The sequence below is a fragment of the Theropithecus gelada genome, chromosome 7b (genome assembly GCF_003255815.1).
Source record: "Theropithecus gelada isolate Dixy chromosome 7b, Tgel_1.0, whole genome shotgun sequence".
NCBI lineage: Eukaryota > Metazoa > Chordata > Mammalia > Primates > Cercopithecidae > Theropithecus > Theropithecus gelada.
This window is the reverse complement of record NC_037675.1, coordinates 93,072,517-93,087,010: the sequence shown is the minus strand read 5'-3', so window position 1 is coordinate 93,087,010 and position 14,494 is coordinate 93,072,517. Positions and strand designations below refer to the sequence as shown.

Genomic DNA, 14,494 nt, shown 5'->3' with positions numbered 1-14,494 from the left:
TGACCTAAAACAAAAAAAAAATTCTAACTTAAATCTGAGACAATAGGTACACTTGCAATAGGGATAAGAAAATTAGATTCAAGTATACATTACTTGATGATACATAACTTTTATTATTATTATTTTCATTAACCATAAGGTTTACTTGCAAAAATAACTTCTATGATTTTCATGATGACTATTAAGACTAACCCTTCCAGTTTTAGAAATACAGATGTGCTCATAATTCCTGTACTCTTGTATTTATTTTATAGTTGATTATGTTACAATCACCTTTGAGAGAAACAGAACCCTAAGTGAGGTATGATATCGAATATTTTATAAGTTAAGAAATTTTGTTGTACATGACTTCATGGATTGTGATTAATCTAAAAAATCCTACAGACTGAAAGGCTTCACAATCACTCTTTGCTCCCAGGGATGTTTCTACTTGGGTTTAGTAGTACTTACCTAATTATGTTAATCAGGACCTAAGCAATGATTTTAGAAAAACAATTTGTACCAGAAAGAGATGCATTGCAATGTTTTCTGGGCTCATATCCCTCAGAAGAGAGGCACAGACATAAAGGATTTTTTTTTTTTTTTTTTTTTTTTTTTTTGAGACAGAGTCTCACTCTGTCTGCAACCTCTGTCTCCCAGGTTCAAGCGATTCTCCTGCCTCAGCATCCCAAGTAGCTGGGACTACAGGCACACTCCACCACATCCAGCTAATTTTTGTATTTTTAGTAGAGACGGGGTTTCACCATGTTGGCCAGGATGGTCTTGATCTCTTGACCTCATGATCCACCCCTCTCGGCCTCCCAAAGTGCTGGGGTTACAGGCGTAAGCCACCAAACCCAGTTACATTAAGGATTTAAAAAAAAAACAATTGTGATCAGTCAGAGCAACACAATGGTTATTAATTTATTTTCCTACTGTTACTAAAACACCAGGGATTCAGTCTAGGTCCTGCTGCTTGCTGTATAGACTGCCAATCACTGAGTCAACAAGTATTGCCAGGGAAGAAGGCTTTAATTGGGTGCTGCAGCCAAGGAGAATGGGAGATAAAAATCTCAAGCCTGCCTCTCTGAGTAAAATTGGGGTATTTACACAGAAAGGAAGGTAGGAAAACAGGAATTAGAGATGGGTAAGGAAGCAATCATGATGGATGAGGAGTCTGACTTCTCATTATCTGGATGTGGTGATCTGTTGAGTTTCAGTTCCTTGCCTAAGGGTCAAGTTTCTTGCCTGAGGGTCAATTTCCTAAAGAAGGAATTCAGATGAGACAAATGCAGTTTTTAAGACCAGGAGTTTAAAGACCAGTGGGTTTTAAGACCAAGGAGGGAGGGTTAATTTCTGTTTGTTAAAATAAACTGTAAATATTAGTTCTATGAACAATTGGGCTAGTTTCACTAAGAGAATTAGAACTTATGTTTCAAAAACAGCATTAATTTTTCCCTTCTTTTTTTTTTATAGTCAAGCTCTTGTTTTTATAGTCAGGAACCACTTCTTGAATGGGTACCCTGCTTACCTTACGTTTTTAAAGGAATGAAAAGTATTCCAAGAGTGCTAACATTTCTTGTTGACCAAGAGCATGGTACGGGAGTTTTCCTCTTCCATAACAAGGTAGGCCTTATATCCCAGAGGGAATTTATCTTGACATGACAACAATAAAAATTTTCCTTAGCGAAAGTTATTTTCAAGTTCTTGTTATGTCTGGCAATAGAACCTAATAAAATTGGCTACAGCAAAATTATTTAAGATCAATAATATAGCTTAACACTTTAGAGATTTCTTGCCTGATTGTCATTCATTTTGATGAAAATTGAAAACGTGATGCTGTGTGCATAGTGATTCTCCCTTGCTAATTCTCTAAAGAATATAAGCTGGGATTTTTCTATATAAATTTAAGATTCCATAAAATGCTTAATTAAACGAAAAAAAATGGAATTAATTGCCACAGATCTTTATCTCTTTCTTCCAAATGTCCTTAACCTTACCTGTGAATTAGAATTCTTCTTGGAGCCATTAAAAAACACATAAACTGACAGTTGTGATGGTTCATGCCTGTAATCCCAGCAATTCGGGAGGCTGAGGCAGGAGGCTTGAGGCCAGGACTTCAAGACCACAGTGAGGCACTACTGCACTCTAGCACTCGAGGCGAGGTGACAGAGCAAAACCCAGTCTGAGAAAACAAACAAACAAACAAACAAATAAAACCGTAAGTTCAGCCCCTATCATCAAGATTGTAGGGAAGGAAAAAACTCTTTCCTCCACCTTCTTATGTTCAATGACTGGAGCCTTGAAAAAAAAACCGAAAAAAAAAAAAAAAAAAAAAAAAGATTAATAGGAGAAAACAGTTTATTTACATGTGCAGTATGCACACATGGGAAACTCAGTGATGAGGTTAAAATTTGGAGGTAAGGTACCATCTTAATAAGTGAAGGGGAGAGGGAGAAAATCATTTATGGAAACACAAAATGCTTTTTTGAAAAAAAAACAAAAGATAAATGGGTTTTCAGGACAGCAAACAGGAGATACGATTTTTTGTTTGTTTGTTTGTTCTTTGGGGCTTTTTTGAGATGGGGTCTCACTCTGCTGCCCAGGCTGGAGTGCAGTGGTGCAATCTCAGTGCACTGCAACCCCAGCTCACTGCAACCTCTGCCTCCCAGGCTCAAGCGATTCTCCTACCATAGCCTCCCAAGTAGCTGGATTACAGGTGCCCACCACCACACCTGGCCAATTTTTGTATTTTTTAGTAGAGATGGAGTTTTGTCATGTTGGCCAGGCTGGTCTTGAACTCCTGACCTCAGGTGATCCACCCACGTTGGCCTCCCAAAGTGCTGGAATTGCAAGCATGAGCCACAGCACCTGGCCAGGAGATATGAATGATTTTGATAATGTTTGAAAATCTAGGTATGAGTGGTCTTTCCTTCTCCTTCAGGGCTATAAAACTCCTCTGGAGAAGGGATTTCGGACAGGTTTTATTTGCATTCTTCCTTCTGGGAGTAGATCTGCCCCAAAGAGGAATTTCTGTCAGCCTCTTTCCTAGCAGTTCCTGCTTTTAGTTAGACACCAGAGGCTCCAAAGTTTTTTCTCTACATCTGTTGAATCTCAACAGTCTTCAGCTTAAAATTATCTTTATATAAAAGTGGCATTTTTTTGTTTTGAGATAGAGTCCCTGTCACCCAGGCTGGAGTGCAGTGGAGCAATCTTGGCTCACTACAACCTCTGCCTCCCAGATTCAAGAGATTCCCCCACCTCAGCCTCCCAAGTAACAGAAATTACAGGTGTGTGCCACCACGCCGGCTAATTTTTGTATTTTTAGTAGAGACAGGTTTTTGCCATTTTGTCCAGGCTGACCTCGAACTCCTGGCCTCAAGTGATCCACCCAGCTTGGCCTCCCAAGGTGCTGGGATTATAGGCGTAAGCCACTGTGCCTGGCCAAAAGTAGCATATTTTGAGGTTTCATATCTCTTTTTTTTCTTTTGAGACGGTCTCACTCTGTCACTCAGGCTGGAGTACAGTGGTGTGATCATAGCTCACCGTAGACTCTAACTCCTGGCTCAAGCGATCCTCTGCCTTGGCCTGATTAGTAGCTGGGACTACAGGTGCATGCCACCGTGCCTGGCTAATTTTTAATTTTTTTTATGCAGTTGGGTCTCACTTTGTTGACCAGGCTGTTCTCAAATTCCTAGGCTCAAGCAATCCTCTCGCGTAGGCCTCCCAAAGTGCTGAGATTACAAACACTTTTATATAAAGATAATTTTAAGCTGAAGACTGTGCCTGGCCTGAGCTGTCATATTCTGATCCCCTTTAAAATCATGGTTGAATAGAACTGGGGTGTGGCTTAGGCATCCATACTTTTGGCATGATAGTCATAAGCATGGGCTTTGGAGTCTGTCTGCCAAGTTCAGCAGTGATTCTATAATAAACCTCTCTTTGCTGTTAATTATAGAACTTTCAACAAATTATTTAATCTCCTAAACTTCATTTTCAACAACTATAAAATGGGTGTGTGGCAGGGGCCAGAGTAGTGGAGTAAAGAGGTAACAATTACTGTTAATCCTTCTAGTTCTATGTTGTGTTAGTGAATGTATCTCTCTCTTAATAAAAATGCAAGTAACAGGAAATTCTAAAAATTGTAACACAGACTAATAATAATGGCAAAATTCTCATGACTTGCTCATTCTTTGTTTACCTAGGTTAAGAAAACTGCTGTTGTCTCTGTGAGCATCCTGAGAAATAATGAACCAAGTGCACAAGCAAAATTTCCAATTTTTCGGTTTCCTCCGTCATTCTCTTCTCCCGTTGGAATGGTATTTCATCCCCGAAGCCACTTTTTATATGTTTATGGCAATCAGGTGCGTACACGTGAAACTTCAGTCTGTGTTAGAGTTAAATCATCCACCTACTGTATGCTGCATGGTTGTACATTAAGAACAGAGCTTCTCTGATGACCTAGAGATGGCAGCGGGAGGGAAGACAATATTTATTGACTATTTATTGTATACTAACCTTGGTGTCTATTATCAGTTTTTACCTTTCAGGTAGTTCATTGGCTGATGAAAATGAGCCATGGGTACATCAGAGTTACCTTGAATGTTGCCAATTACTATACATGTCTTTCCAGCTCTGAATTACTTAGATTTTGCCACTAACCTCATCAAAAGTGTATTTCTAACTAGTGTTTCCAGCATTTAATGTTTGCCTTTTTCTGTTTGATTTTGTCTGAGCTTGACTTCTGGCTTTGTTCTTTAAGTTCCTTCTGGTAGCTTTTTCCACCCTCTGGCTGCTCCTTCAGTCAGTTCTGTATCAGTACGCTGAAAGCTTGGTAAAGGAGTAGTTATACCATCTATGGAGCATCTGACAGTTTAAAAAAGTAAGGGCCACAGATTATGAAACATTAAGCAAAACTTTGGAACTAAGAAAGTACTGCAATGACTTCCAAAGAAGGAACTAATTCAGTTTCTCAACTGTCTATATTATGTGCAAAATTTAGAGATTTGTAAAGATGATACCCTGTTTCCAGGTCTTCTTAAAACTCTCTTCCATATTTTAGTTTTTCACACTAAATGGTTATGTATTAGTCCATTCTCACACTGCTATAAAGAACTGTCCGAGACTGGGTAATTTATAAAGAAAAGAGGTTTAGTTGACTCACAGTTCTGCATGGCTGGGAAGGCCTCAGAAAACTTATAATCATTGTGTCTGGAATTGGTTCCTTCCGGTGGGTGCTTGGTCTTGCTGACTTCAAGAATGAAGCCACAGACCCTTGTGGTGAGTGTTACAGCTCTTAAAGATGGTGTGTCCGGAGTTTGTCCCTTCAGATGTTCAGATGTGTCCAGAGTTCCTTCCAGTAGGTGCGTGGTCTTGCTGACTTCAGGAATGAAGCCGCAGACCTTCACAGTGCGTGTTACAGCTCTTAAAGGTGGCATATCCGGAGTTGGTTGTTCCTCCCCTTGAGTTTCTGGTCTTGCTGACTTCAGGAATGAAGCCACAGACCCTCACGGTGTTACAGCTTGTAAAGACAGTGTGGACCCAAAGAATGAGCAGCAGCAAGATTTATTGTGAACAGCGAAAGAACAAAGCTTCCACAGCATGGAAGGGGACCCGAGTGGGTTGCCGCTGCTGGCTCCGGTAGCCAGCTTTTATTCCCTTATTTGACCCCACCCATGTCCTGCTGATTGGTCCATTTTACAGAGTGCTGACTGGTCCGTTTTACAGAGTGCTGATTGGTCCATTTTACAGAGTGCTGGTTGGTACGTTTACAATCCTTTAGTTAGGCACAGAGTGCTGATTGGTGCATTTATAAACCTTTAGCTAGACACAGAGCGCTGACTGGTACATTTTTACAGAGTGCTGATTGGTGCGTTTACAAACCTTTAGCTAGACATAGAGCACTGATTGGTGTGTTTACAATCCTCTAGCTAGACAGAAAAGTTCTCCAAGTTCCCACTCAACCCAGGAAGTCCAGCTGGCTTCACCTCTCAATCTGCCCTCTAAACAGGACACCCCAACTGCTATTGGGAATTGGCCAATGACAGCTCTAGCTACTTCCTGCTGGATAGAAGTGAAGAAGGGGCCCTACAGTTGTAGTGTCCTCCGGAGGGGAATTATTTAGGCCAGTGAAAGGGCCAGTGGGTCAGTCCAGGGGTCCTTGGTAGAAGTTGTTAGTGGAGCTCATTTGGGGTTCCATTTGTAAGACCATCTGTAGCTTGATGGCCTCAATCCTAGAGGAAACAAATTTGACAAGGAGGTTAAAAATACAGGGCCCAAAGGCGAGTAACAGCAAAATGGCTGTCACAGGACCTAGAAAGGGGAGAAGTCATGTTGCCCAGCTCCAGAGGTTGGTATAAGAGTTTGAAAGGCGTTGTCTGATTTCAGAAGCCTTTTCCTGTAAACACCAGGCAGCATCTCTTACTATCCCTGACTGGCTAGTCTAAAAACAACACTCTTTCCCTGAGAAGGTGCAGAGTCCTCCTTTCTCAGCAGTGAGAGGGTCTAGGCCTTGGCGGTTTTGGAGAGTCACTGCTACCAAAGAGTCTATTTGGGATTGTAGAGTAAAGACAGATTTCGTTATTTCTTGCAGACTGTCTGAGAGGCAGATATAGATTGAAGTTCCACATAAGAAGAATATGCCTTGGCTGGGTAGACAGAAATTTACCCTGGCTTTTAAAGGAATAGGGTACACTGTTTTTTCTTGACTACTTCTATCTCTCTCTTTCCTTCTGTCTTTGACTTTGTGTCTCTCTTTCTCTTTCTTTCTCTCTGAATTTCTGTCTCTTTATCTCTTTCCTTTCTGCTGGTCTTTCCCTGCCTCTGCCAGACACTTATGCTGCTGTTCTCCTCTCTCCTTTCCCTTTTTGATGGCTTCAGCAGTGTAAGACTGCCACCTCCTTGGGTTTTTGCACTGCGTGCAGTAACTCCATAATTTCCTTGTGGTATTTAACAGGCGTTCCCCCAGAGGTTAGGAGCTCCCTTTCTTTTCTTATTGCAGCATGGGCATGTAGGATTAGATAAGCATACTTGCTATCTGTATACACATTTAGTCTTTTTCCCTTTCCCAGTTCTAAGGCTTGGGTAAGTGCCACTAGTTCTGCTAACTGGGCACTGGTCCCTGGGGGAAGAGGCTTACTTTCAAGTATGGTTACATCACTAACTATGGCATAATCTGCCCTTCGTATCCTATTCTCCACAAATGAACTTCCATCAGTATATAGGTTAAGGTCAGGATTAGCTAAGGGGACTTCTAAAAGATCATGTTGGGCGGCATAAGTCTGGACTATAATTTGTTGACAGTCATGCTCGATTGGTTCCCCATCCTCTGGGAGAAAAGTGGCAGAGTTGAGGGCCACGCACATACATATTTGAAGCACCAGTCCCTCAAGGAGTAGCACCTGGTATCTAAGTAGGCAGCTGTCTGATAGCCATAAACTTCCTTTGGCACCTAGCATGCCATTTACATCATGAGTAGTCCAGACAGTGAGATCCTTTCTTTGTATTATTTTGATAGCCTCTGACACTAAGATGGCCACTGCTGCAACTACCCATAAACAGTGAGGCCAGCCTTTTGCTACTACATCAATGTCCTTACTTAGGTATGCCACTGGTTGTGGGGTTGTCCCACGAGTCTGAGTAAGGACTCCAAGAACTATCCCTGCTCTCTCTGTGATGTATAAAGAGAAGTTTTGTCCTGTGGGAAGGCTTAAAGCTGGAGCTTGTACTAGGGCCTGCTTTAAGGTTTTGAAGGCTGTTTCTGCCTCTGGTTCCCATTCTACTAGATAAATATTTGCCCTCTGGGTCTCCTTGATTAGAGTATAGAGGGGCCTGGCTATCTTGTTGTATCTTGGGGTCCATAGTTGGCAAAAGCTGGTGATTCCAAGGAACCCCCGCAGCTGTTTTAGTGTCTTAGGGCAAGGATAAGCCAGTATAGGCTATATTCGTTCCTTACTGAGGACCCTGGTTCCTCTGGCTAAGATTAGGCCTAGATATTTGACCTGCTGTAGGCAAAGCTGGGCCTTCAACCTAGATGTCTTGTACCCTTGATTAGCTAGAAAGTTCAAGAAATCTAGAGTAGCCTGCTGGCATGAGGTTTCCGAACTGGTAGCCAAAAGTAAATCATCCACATACTGAAGGACCAGAGTGCCTGGACTTTAGAAATGGCCTAGATCTTGGGCCAGTGCCTGACCAAACAGATGAGGGTTATCCCTAAACCACTGGGGAAAGACCATCCACATAAGTTGGGATGTGTGGTCTGTGGGATCCTCAAAGGCAAAGAGAAACTGGGAGTCAGAGTGCAGGAGAATACAGAAGAAGGCATCCTTGAGGTCCAGAACAGTGAACCATTCTGCTTCCTCTGGTATTTGAGAGAGCAGGGTATAGGGGTTGGGTACAACTGGATATAGAGGAATTACTGCCTCATTAGATGAGTCTAAGATCTTGCACTAGTCTCCACTGACTGTTCAGTTTTTGTACTCTTAGAATTGGGGTGTTGCAGAGACTGCTGCATTTCCTTACTAAGCCTTCAGCTTTTAAATGTTTAACAATAGCCTGTAATCCTTTATGAGCTTCAGGCTTTAAGGGATATTGCCTTTGATAAGGAAAAGTGGTGGGATCTTTTAGCCTGATTTCGACTGGGCAGGCATTTTTTACCCTTCTAAATTGTTCTTCCAATGCCCAGACTTCAGGGTTGATTCCCTCCTCAAGTAGGGGACAACAAATGCGTAACTTGTTCCCCATATTCATGTAGATAATAGCTCCAGCTTTCGCTAATCTATCCCTCCCTAATAAGGGTGTGGGACTTTGAGGCATCACAAGAAAGCCATGTAAAGAGAGCAAAGTCTCCCAATTACAACTGAGGAGGTGGGAGAAATACCTGGTTACAGGCTGTCCCAGGATTCCTCAGATGGTAATGGACCTTGAGGACAGTCGTCTGGGACAGGAGATTAACACTGAAAAGGCCGTGCCAGTGTCCAGGAGGAAGTCGATTTCCTGGCCCTCAATGGTTAAACATACCCAGGGCTCAGTGAGGGTGATGACATGAGCTGGCACTTGCCCTGGGCACCCTCAGTCCTGTTGTTGGATCATCTGGTTGGGGGCTTCTGGCCCAGAGAACCATTGCACTCTGGGGCAGTGCACTTTCCAGTGATTGCCTCGGCATAGCGGACATGGACGAGGGGGCAGCTTGTTTCTCATTGGACAATCTTTTTTAAAGTGTCATTGTAAACCACACTGATAACAAGCCCTGCTGGGTGATTCCTGCTCCATTTTCTGTCTCCTCTGAACCACCAAGATTTGTTTGTCTGAGGACCATGACTAAGGCTGCGGCCTTTCTCTGATCTCGTTTTTGCTTTTGGGCCTGTTCCTCTTGGTCCCTGTTACAGAACACTGAGGTTGCCAGGTTTAATAATACTTCTAGATTTTGTTCAGGGCCCAGGGCTTCTTTTGGAGCTTTCTCCTGATATCTGCGGCTGATTGGATAATAAACTTATCTTTTAGCATCAATTGACCTTCTAGTGAGTCGGCTGACATGGGAGCATATTTTCTTAAGGCCTCCCATAGCCACTCGAGGAAGGCAGAAGGATTTTCTTCCTTCCCTGAGTTATGGTGGACATCACTGAGTAATTTATGGGCTTTTTGCTAATTCTCCTTAGTCCTTCTAGAGCACAGGTCAACAGATGTTTACGACTCCAGTCCCCATGATCTGAGTCGAGGTCCCAGTGGGGATCCATACTGGGGATGGCTTGCTGACCAGCAGGGAATTCATCCCTTTCTTCGGCTGTCATTCTATCATTTACTTGACTAAGATACCAGATATCTCCAAACTCTCGGGCTGCTGCTAAAGCCACATTCTTTTCATTAAAGGCCAGAGTTTGATCTAACAATAGCATGACATCTCTCCAAGTGAGATAGAAAGTTTGCCCTAGACCCTGTAGGACATCTATGTACCTATCAAGATCATCCAAAAACTTTCCCAGGTCTGCCTTGATCTGCTTTAAATCAGAGAGGGAGAAGGGGACATGTATCCAGGTTGGGCCAAATTCCCCTCCCCCCTACAGCTTGAAGGGGACATAACCAATGGGGGTTTTTGTGATCCCTTGGAGATTTCTTTGCTTGCTTCCTTCTGGGTTGGGGAGATTGGAGGAGGCCTATTGATAGGAAGGGGAGCTATAGGGAGGCTAGGATATGGGGGTAAGCTGAGAGGTACTCCTGTGGGATGTAAATTGCAAACTTTGCATAATTGTGTATTCTCCTTCAATGAAAAGAAAACCTGGACATAAGATATTTCACTCCATTTGGCTTCCCTCTTACAGAAAAGGTTAAGCCACAGGATAGTATCGTAATTTATACTTCCCTCAGGTGGCCATTTTTCCCCATCAGAGAGAGAATATCAGGGCCAAACCATTGTGCAGAAAAAAATGAGCCGCCTCTTTTTCAGGGTTTATGGGTCAAATCAGTCCCAATAGCTTAGAATGCATTTCAAGGGTGAGCCTGTTGATGCCTGAGTGTTTCCCATCTGAAAGACAAAACCATCTGTGGTTTTGGTTTGTTTGTGTCTCTCCCCGCCCAAGAACCCGCAACAGTCCCTGGACCCTGCTTATCAGAGTAGTTGCACTCGCTGATGCAGCAGCAGAAACACCTCTTGCCCAAGAACCCACAATGGTGCCTAGACCCTGCTGATCAAAATAGTTGTGCTCACCAACACAGCAGTGGAAGCACCTTTTGCCTAAGAACCTGCAACGGTCCCTGGATCCTGCTGATTGGAATAGTTGCGCTCACCGACGCAGCAGCACAAACACTAGTTTTCCTCCTAGACCACAAGGAGGACCGAGGAAGGTTGGATTTAGTGGCCCTTACCAATGCATTCTCGAATACATGCACCCTTGCCTGTCCTCCTAGACCACAAAGAAGACCAAGAAAAATCGGATTTAATGGCCCTTACCAATGCATTCTTGAAAACCTGTTAGAGTCCTAAGCATTCTCCTGTTAGTAATGGGACTTTACCCATGTCCTATAAAGATGTTATGCCCCCAAATGAAGCAGAGGGCCATACCCTGAGGGAGGGAAGGGATCTCCAGAGTTGAAAGGGTGATGCCTTTCATCCTCACTTATGTGAATAGGAAGGATACAATTTCTGAGGCTCCCCATATCCTAGCTTCGGGAATAGCTTTTATTAGGCCTGCTTGTCTGAGGAGGGATCCTAAAATTCCAGGTAGTGCCCCCTACAATGGGACTTTGGGCAAAAATTATGTGTTTCTGATTAGTGAGCCTGGATGCCTGAAGAAGGGAATAGAGTCCTAAAGTTTATACTAGAAATCATCCTTATAGGAGAAACTAGAAAAGCACTAGAGACAGGGAGTTGTTTTTAGAAGCGTGACTAGCCTTGGAGAAAAGAGGTGGGAGGAAGTTTGTCTGACAGGCATTAGGATCCAGGAGGCAAGGGTCAGGATAGATAGGATAGATAGGCGAGTCTTGCTTGGGCGACATGACTTTGAGAGTTCCACTCATGGCTGCAGGGTCAACCAACTTGTTGTTGGGACCCCGAAGCTGAATGGCTTTCCTCTCTGTTGACCCTCAGCTCAGCCCAGAAGTACAGGAAAAGCAGAAGCTGGTTCCTGGCAAACCAAGCTCCCAGCTCCAAAGAGTCGGGGGTTGTTAGAGAGCCCCTTCCCAGAAAGCCTGACACCCGTGTCTTTAATCCTGCAGTCATGCTAGTCACTTTTAACTGGCCAATAGATGCCCGGTATTTAGCCCCTGAATTCTAAGGAAAAACAGGACAGAATAGCAAGCAAAAGGGGTCCGATGGTACTCACCACTTGGTGATTGTCCCTTTGTGGTCACCAAAATGTGTCCGGAATTGGTTCCTTCTTGTGGGTTCTTGGTCTCGCTGACTTCAAGAATGAAGCCACGGACACTTGCGGTGAGTGTTACAGCTCTTAAAGATGGTGTGTCCAGAGTATGTCCCTTCAGATGTTCAGATGTGTCCAGAGTTTCTTCCTTCCGGTGGGTACATGGTCTCGCTGACTTCAAGAGTGAAGCCACAGACCTTCACAGTGAGTGTTACAGCTCTTAAAGGGGGTGTGTCCAGAGTTGTTTGTTCCTCCTGGTGGGTTCATGGTCTCGCTGTCTTCAGGAATGAAGCTGCAGACCCTCGCGGTGAGTGTTACAGCTCATAAAGGTAGTGGGACCCAAAGAGTGAGCAGCAGCAAGATTTATTGTGAAGAGCGAAAGAGCAAAACTTCCACAGCGTGGGAGGGGACCCAAGTGGGTTGCCACTGCTGGCTTGGGTGACCAGCTTTTATTCCCTTATTTAGTCCTGCCCACGTCCTGCTGATTGGTCCATTTTATAGAGCACTGATTGGTCCATTTTACAGAGTGCTGATTGGTGCATTTACAATCCTTTAGCTAGACACAGAGTGCTGATTGGTGCGTTTACAAACCTTTAGCTAGACACAGAGTGCTGATTGGTGCATTTTTACAGAGTGCTGATTGGTGCGTTTACAAACCTTTTGCTAGAAACAGAGTACTGATTGGTGTGTTTACAATCCTCTAGCTAGACAGAAAAGTTCTCCAAGTCCCCACTCAACCCAGGAAGTCCAAGGCTTCACCTCTCATGACAGAAGGCACATCTTCACATGGCAACAGGAGAGAGAAGAGTGGCAGAGTGAAGGGGCAACAGCCTCTTATAAAACCATTAGATCTCATCAGAACTCACTCACTATCATGAGAACAGCGTGGGGGAACTGCCCTCATGATCCAATCACCTCCACCTGGTTCCTTCCTCAACACCTGGGGATCATGGGGATTATAATTCAAGATGAGATCTGGGTAGGGACACAAAGCCTAACCACATCAGTTTTGGTTTTTTTGTTTGTTTTTTTGTTTGTTTGTTTTTGAGACGGAGACTCGTTCTGTCACCCAGGCTGGAGTGCAGTGGCACCATTTCGGCTCACTGTGACCACCACCTCCTGGGTTCAAGTGATTCTCCTGCCTCAGCCTCCCAAGTGGCTGGGATTACAGGCACCTGCCACCACACCTAGCTAATTTTTGTATTTTTAGTAAAGAGGGGGTTCCATGACCATGTTAGCCAGGCTGGTCTCGATCTCCTAACCTCAAGTGATCTGCCCACTTTGGCCTCCCAAAGTGCTGGGATTACAGGCATGAGCCTCTGCACCCAGCCAATATCAGTTTAAAACCCCTAATTTCTTCTTTGACCCTTGAACGTTTGTTCCCCTTGTAAGAGGAACACAATTTGCATTCGGTCGTGTTCAGGTTTCTCCACATATATAACAGGTGATCATCTAAATAGACTTCTTGGGCATGAAGTTCTTCCAGTATCCATCTTGTGGGGTTTTTTTTCTGTGTATTTCTCCAACTGTGTAGAATCCTATGACTTTATTTACTCATTTTCTGTCATTTTTTGAAAAAGTGGTTGCTTCATTGTCTTTTGTTCTAGAATTCCTAGGGCCCATGGATTGGAAACTAACAGTGATGTAAGAAGTTGTCATACTTGAACTTAATGGTTTAAAAGCATGTAGATCAAATTTTTTGCCAGTATGTTATACATCTCAAAAATTCAGGCTGAGTGCAGTGGCTACACCTGTAATCCCAGCACTTTGGGATGCCGAGGTGGATGCATCACCTGAGCTCAGGAGTTTGAGACCAGCCTGGGCAACATGGCAAAACCCTGTCTCCACCAAAAAATACAAAAAAAATTATCCAGCTGTGGTGGTATGTGCCTGTGGTCCCAGCTACTCAGGAGGCTGAAGTGGGAGGATTCCTTGAGCCTGGGAGGTAGAGGTTGCAGTTAGCCAAGACTGTGCCATTGCACTCCAACCTGGGTGACAGAGTGAGACCTGATCTCACACACACACAAAATCCATTTATGTGTGTTTTGATTGTGGACAATAAATAGTCAGAATTAAAGATAAAGCGTTTATATGGTGTCCTCTGAAATGGAGCTAAGAAACAGAACTAAGAGTTGAACAAAAATTTAGAAAGGCCAAGAAATTGGAACAATTCTTGTGGAAACAGAAGAACAATAGCTAAAACTGATGTAAATCTAATAGAGCTTGCAAAACGGTCCAGTTGGATGTGAGAGTTGTACTGCAATCAAGATGTCCTTCACTAGGAGAATGGACAAATATACTTGGTATATCCAGATAATGGATTATTATTCAGTGCTAAGCAGAAATGAGATATCAAGCCATGTAAAAGACGTGGAAGACTGCAATCCCAGCACTTTGGGAGGCCGAGGTGGGAGGATCACCTGAGGTCAGGAATTCGAGACCAGCCTGGCTAACATGGTGAAACCCTGTCTCTACAAAAAATACAAAAATTAGCTGGGTGTGGTGGTGGGCACCTGTAATCCCAGCTACTCAGGAGACTGAGACAGGAGAATCGCTTGAACTGGGGAGGCAGAGGTTGCAGTGAGCCGAGATTGCACCACTGCACTCCAGCCTGGGCGATAGAGTGAGACTCTGTCTCAAAAAAAAAAAAAAAAAAAAAAAAA

The 14,494-nt window shown here is 43.6% G+C and overlaps 1 protein-coding gene across 1 annotated transcript in view; it reads left to right on the top strand.

Moving 5' to 3' along the window:
• Positions 1-14,494, top strand: part of CATSPERB (cation channel sperm associated auxiliary subunit beta) — a 153,492-nt gene that overhangs the window by 57,622 nt on the left and 81,376 nt on the right. Inside the window, exons 12-14 of the mRNA XM_025392882.1 lie at positions 255-301; positions 1,456-1,605; positions 4,185-4,343. Coding sequence (XP_025248667.1) covers positions 255-301; positions 1,456-1,605; positions 4,185-4,343 — 356 coding nt within the window. The remainder of the gene's footprint in view (positions 1-254; positions 302-1,455; positions 1,606-4,184; positions 4,344-14,494) is intronic.